The 5,463-nt window shown below is 45.2% G+C and overlaps 1 protein-coding gene across 1 annotated transcript; it reads left to right on the top strand.

The window, feature by feature from the left end:
* Positions 1-382: 382 nt before the first annotated feature.
* LOC103768005 (ankyrin repeat and SOCS box protein 3-like) lies at positions 383-4,823 on the top strand (the record flags this gene model as incomplete). The annotated part of the gene is made up of 3 exons (XM_008935137.1): positions 383-634; positions 2,485-2,618; positions 4,618-4,823. Coding segments are annotated over 3 exons (592 nt in total), but the record flags the coding sequence as incomplete, so codon positions are not given.
* Between the last annotated feature and the right edge of the window lie 640 nt (positions 4,824-5,463).

The following is a 5,463-nucleotide window of genomic DNA, read 5'->3' as shown; positions in this document are numbered from 1 at the left end:
TTAGCCTGTAATAAATATTCTTAGTATCATTCTGTAGTATTATATTACTATATCATAACTGATAATGATAGAATGATTTTAGTAAAAATGTGTACAGGAGTTCAGTAGGTTGCAGAGCTTCCTGCAGATACACAGCTTTTTTTTCAGCTCAGAAAGGACAAAATATAGGGTCTGGAGTTTCCTGAGCCAGATCTGCATTTCAAACTCTTAATTTCCAGCAAGAGCTGCAGTCAGGATGGGCTGCTGGGCTTTAATTTGCTTTTGGGGGAGTTTTGGTAGCAGAGACTTGCTTCCTGGGAGCTCAGAAGTGAAGTGGCAGCCGCTTGCTGCTTTCTGGAGGAAAACTTAACGGCGTGTCCCGTTCCTTGCGTGCTTTTTGTAGGTTTTTTCATTTCGTGGACCTTTTCCTGAGGCACGGGGTGACCTTGCTGGGGATTGACCTGGGCTATTGCCTGCTCCACAAGAAGTTCTCCTTGTTCCGCCGCTTCCTGCGGCTGGGCTGTGAGCTGCCTGCTGGGGAGCAGCTGCCGGAGTTCACCCGCTGCGCCGGCAGGGTGCCTGAGGAGCACGGGGAGTGGCTGCCCTACCTGCTGCTGGCTGGCTTCAACCCCCTCCTGCTGATGCAGAGGTGCTGGTAAGCACACCACGCTGCTTTATTTTTCACCTTCTCCAGCACGTGCTCTGCGAGGAGGGCGCTTGCTCATCCCTTCCCACGCTCAGGAGTGGTTCACCAGGCTTCAGCTTGGGGAAAAGGCAAAAAAATCATCCTCACATCACAGCTGGGTTCAGTTATAACTGATTTGTTCTAAGGAGAAAGCCAGGGTGGAGGTTGCTTTATCACTGTGCTGGGGAAAGGCATCACTTCAGAATTTTTATCACAAAATGCCAGGGGTTGGAAGGGACCTCCAGGGATCACTGAGTCCAACCCCCCAGCCAGAGCAGGAGCAGCTGCTCTAGGGCAGGTCACACAGGGACACATCCAGATGGGTCTGAAAGGTCTCCAAGGGAGGAGTCTCCACAACCTCCCTGGGGAGCCTGTCCCAGTGCTCTGGAACCCTTCCAGTGAAGAGGTTCTTCCTCATGTTGAGGTGGAACCTCCTGTGCTCCATCTTGTGACCATTACCCCATGTCCTATCACAGGGCATAAGTGAGAAGAGATTTCCCTTTCCTTCCTGACACCCAGCCTGCATATATTTATACCCGTTAATTAGATCCCCCCTAAGTCTTCTCTTCTCCAGACAGCGTAGTGAATATCTGTTATTAGCCCCCAAATGTAGGTGCAGATTGCATGTGTAGATATAACACAGCAAGAGTGAGAAGAATTTCAGATACTGAGGAAGAGCTCAGCAGGGATGGGGAACAAATGTAAGGTGAAGCTGGGCCAAGGCTGGGAGGAGAGGAAGCAGATGTGCTTACAGATTGTGTCCAACAAAGTAACGTGGCAGAAATTCCAGTCTGATGGGGTTTTTTTACAGTTTTTCCACATACAAATAACTTTAAAAACCTCTGTGGCTCCTTGTCAGTCTAGAGCACTGGCTATTTTAATTACCAGTGGGAAAAGTAAATTCACCTTTTGCTTAGGGAAGGCTGGGCAGTCACAGCTCTCTCCTGTGTGGTTTTCAAATCTGAAAAGGAAATAATAAAACCTAGAAAGGACATGAAATAATTTTGACAGAACCTCTTGTAAAAAAAGTGGTGTGTTAAAACTGTCTAGTCTGGTATTTTTGCATGTTTTGAGTTCCATGCAACCCCAGGACTGCACACAGCTGGCTGAGAAGCTGGGCTGTGAATTTGGTGGTTCCTCAGCATGCCTCATCCTAAACCAGTCGTTTTACCTCCTGTTGCATAAACCTCCTTTTATGCTTTATTCCATTAAGCTGTTGGTAAAAGTTCTTCACACGTGCTAAAGATTTAAAATGTAAATCATATTGATGCCTGAGTATGTATATAATATTATAAATGCCATCTCTACTAGAAGGAGAGTTGGTAATTTTTGCTAATTGCAATCTCTGCTAGAAGGAGAGTTGGAAACACTTGCAAATTTTGTGGTTTGGTTTTGTTTTCATAAATAAGTAGCTCATTATATGTTCATTTTTTCCCCAAATGTGATGGTGATGCTTATAAAGCTCTGGGTTCTTGACCCCCTTCTTAAAATCAAAGTGGAAATGAAATAAGAAATTAATGCAAAGGAGAATGCTGCCTGTTATTGAGGAGTTTAAATTTCAGAGCAGGTGTTTTAAGTCTAACTTGAAAAAGATGTGGAGGAAGATAAAATTGCATTAGTAATTATGTGTTTACTCATACATTAGTATATTAGTAGCCAAAATTATTTTGTATTTCTCTTGAATGGTTTTTCATTTCTGGGCTTAGGGTATAGGCTGTAAGGATTTGTTAGAAAACAGTCAAGCTTTCTGTGCATTGTTTCCATTGTTCTATGCATGCAGTTGTGTAAACCAGCATTTCATGGGAGTTTTTGTCATGCAGGATTTTCTCCGTGAGCAAGAACGTCCTTGATTTCATCCTGGAGTTCACCAACTGGAAGAGACTTCCTCCAGCTGTAGAGCAACACCTTGCAGAGTACAAAGAGAAGTTCACTTGGACTCCCAAGAGCCATTTTGGTAAGCAGTACAATTTTGGGGGGGGAACACAAAGTCTCTGTGTATGGCAGCTCCCAGGCTGTAAGTGGGGAACAGCTCCCTGTGCTAATGCATGGCAGCAAACAGGGGTCAACAGGCAGTAGGTGTTGCTCACCCAGGAGCTGGGGGGCAGAAATAGCAGTTAGCCTAAATAAAAATTAAAAAAAAAATAGAGAAAAACATGTATTTGAATGAAATTTTACTTGTTACCCTGTTCAGTCCCTAATTGGCATGTTTCAAGTAGGTATTCTCAGCTAAGGCTCTTTTGTCCACTACAAATAAATGCTTGTGCTATAAAATAGGGGCAGTGGCTGTAAATGAGGACTGCACCTTCCCAAAAGGATTCCTTCAGCCTCTTGGAAGCTTTAAGGGAAGATGAGCAATATCACTATTACATTTTCCACACCACATCCCACTGATTTAGCTTTTTCATTTGATTTGTATTTCCAGTAAAGTGTTTATCCTCTTCCGTGAGCATCTGGCAGTAAATCAAATACAAACCATACAAAACATATTAATACCTACAAATCCAGCTGTTCATTGTCACTCTGTAATCAAACTGTGGCCAGCTGAAAAGATTTAATAATTGGTTGTGCAGGAAAACACTGCATTCACCCTTCAGAAACAAGCCACAGCCCTGTGATCTATGCACTAGGGTGTTGAAAAATTGCACTTGTGTATCTCTGTGACTCATTTCACAGCAAATTTTTCTTTAAAAGGGTCTGTAATTAATTTTAAAATGTCCATGTGATATTGTTATTAAATAATACTTCCTTTGGAATATTTGAAGCTAATCAGGATATCTTTTTGGAATTTAAAAAAAGAAAAAAAAGGTTTTATTTGGGGAAATTTAGGTGAAGTTCTTTCTCTGCTTCCTTTGCTATTAGTAAGTATATAAGAAATATGTTTATATTGTAGTGGTATGTAGTACCTACAGCCAAAGAGAGAAAGCAGAGAGGAAAAAGCAGGGGGAGGAAGTTGAAAAGTGGTTGGAAGGTTTCCACTTCTTCATTCTTTTAGCACAGAGCAGTCAGGGGAAGCAGACTGACTGCTGTGCTGAGAGGAAGGTTCCCCCTCGAGAGATACCAAACACTCAAACTGGGTTGAGGGGTCGTGGGAGTGTTGGATTGATGGTTGGACTTGATGATCTTAGAGGTCTTTTCCAACCTTAATGGTTCTGTGGTTCTGAGATAAGCTGGTTGTGTGAGGAGCAGAGGAAATGGGCAGTGGAGGGTGGATGTGGAACAGTTCCCCAGTGGGTGTTCACACCTCCAGCTGGACGCCTGTGGAGTTGCACTCCTGCCCCACTCACCCTGCTACACTGAAATACAGGAATTACTGCAGAGAATGTCAGACTCCTCGTGAGGAACGTTGGTGGAGGAGCCACTCTAGGAGAATCTGGAGGCACTAGAGTTTCCTGTTGGGATAAATTGATCTACAATATGAATGTCTGTGTTTGAGCAAATGTGCGTTTACAGACGTGTCAGTATATCTTTTTGGCACAGGGCTTGTCCTAAGTGGAGTTCTTTAGCACCATGTTAGAGTGTTTGGCATCATTGGCCCACTGAGTCATGCTGCCAATTAATACTGTCATTTAATACTTATCCTAAAAATGCTTTCCTCTGTCTTATTTTGTCGCTGGATTTACTTCTAGACTTAACTTTTCAATCCTTCTAAGGTGGCATGTGCCTCTCTCTCTCCCCAGGCAGGCAGCAGTGCTAGGCTGCTTTTCTTAGGAAAGAAAAAATGATGCTCTGACACTTTGTTTCTAGAAGTTTAAGGTAACTTTTCTAGCTCCTATAGGGAATTTCCAAACCCACTGATTCTAGCAGCCCATCTCTAGCGAGAGCTTAGCCTCGTTATCTGCCAGAGGCTGAGGGGTTCAGAGGAGATCCAGCTAATCCAGGTACTGTGCAAGCAGTGTCCTTGCTCAGTCTCGTGGTGTCCTGCTCAGCGTTTGACTTGGGTTTTGATTTTTCAGCCTTCATTCCTCCCCTGTCTCATCTCTGTCGCCTCGAGATCCGGTCCGTTCTGAGGAGCGAGCGCCTGCGGTCGGACCGCTCCATCCGGGAGCTGCCCCTGCCAGCTTACCTCCAGGACTACCTGCTCTACCTGGACGTCCTGCGGGCCAGCGGCGTCCCCGAAGCAGAGGAATACCTGGGGCAGAGAGAGGAGGGACAGCCCTGACTGGGTGCTGGGCAGTGCTGCTGCCAGGGACTGACAGAACTCTGCGCCTGCGGGTTTTGTCACGGCGACACGCAGACACCGGAGACCGTAAAGAGCTGTAGTGAGAAGTCTTTTCATGCTGTAGTTTTATACTCTAGATAGAAGTTCCAGGAGTTACTTCTTTATAAAGGCTGTTGTAGCTTTCTAAGTCTGTAAATGCGTTCTGTTTCTTGAAAGGAAATTCCTAACCCTTAGGGAGTAAAATGGACATGTTCAGCAAACACAGCGGTCAGACACTGTTCATAGATGCTTTATTCCAAGTACTGCTTATACCAAATGACAAGGACACCAGGTTCTATTTTTGGCACAAATTTATGTGTTTGAGAGTAATCTAGCCAAACCAGAGATGGGAAGATAATATAAGTAAATTGTTTGCTGAAGGAACGTTGATTTTCTTTTCTTTTCCTTTCCTCGGTCGCCTGTATTTGGTGGAGCGTTGGAGTGGGAGCCTGGCTCGGAGCCTGCGCCCAGCGCCTGCCCTTGCACAGCCCACGGGCAGGGCACAGAGTGTCCCCACAAGCACAGCCACGGGGCACTGCTGAACTCAGACCCCTCCTTCAGCGAGTGGAGAAGCAGCGGCTGTCCCCCCCCGGGGCGGCGG

The sequence above is a fragment of the Merops nubicus genome, unplaced genomic scaffold, assembly GCF_000691845.1.
Source record: "Merops nubicus isolate BGI_N331 unplaced genomic scaffold, ASM69184v1 scaffold46242, whole genome shotgun sequence".
Taxonomy (NCBI): domain Eukaryota; kingdom Metazoa; phylum Chordata; class Aves; order Coraciiformes; family Meropidae; genus Merops; species Merops nubicus.
The sequence above is the reverse complement of the archived record's forward strand: the minus strand, read 5'-3'. Positions and strand labels throughout refer to the sequence as shown.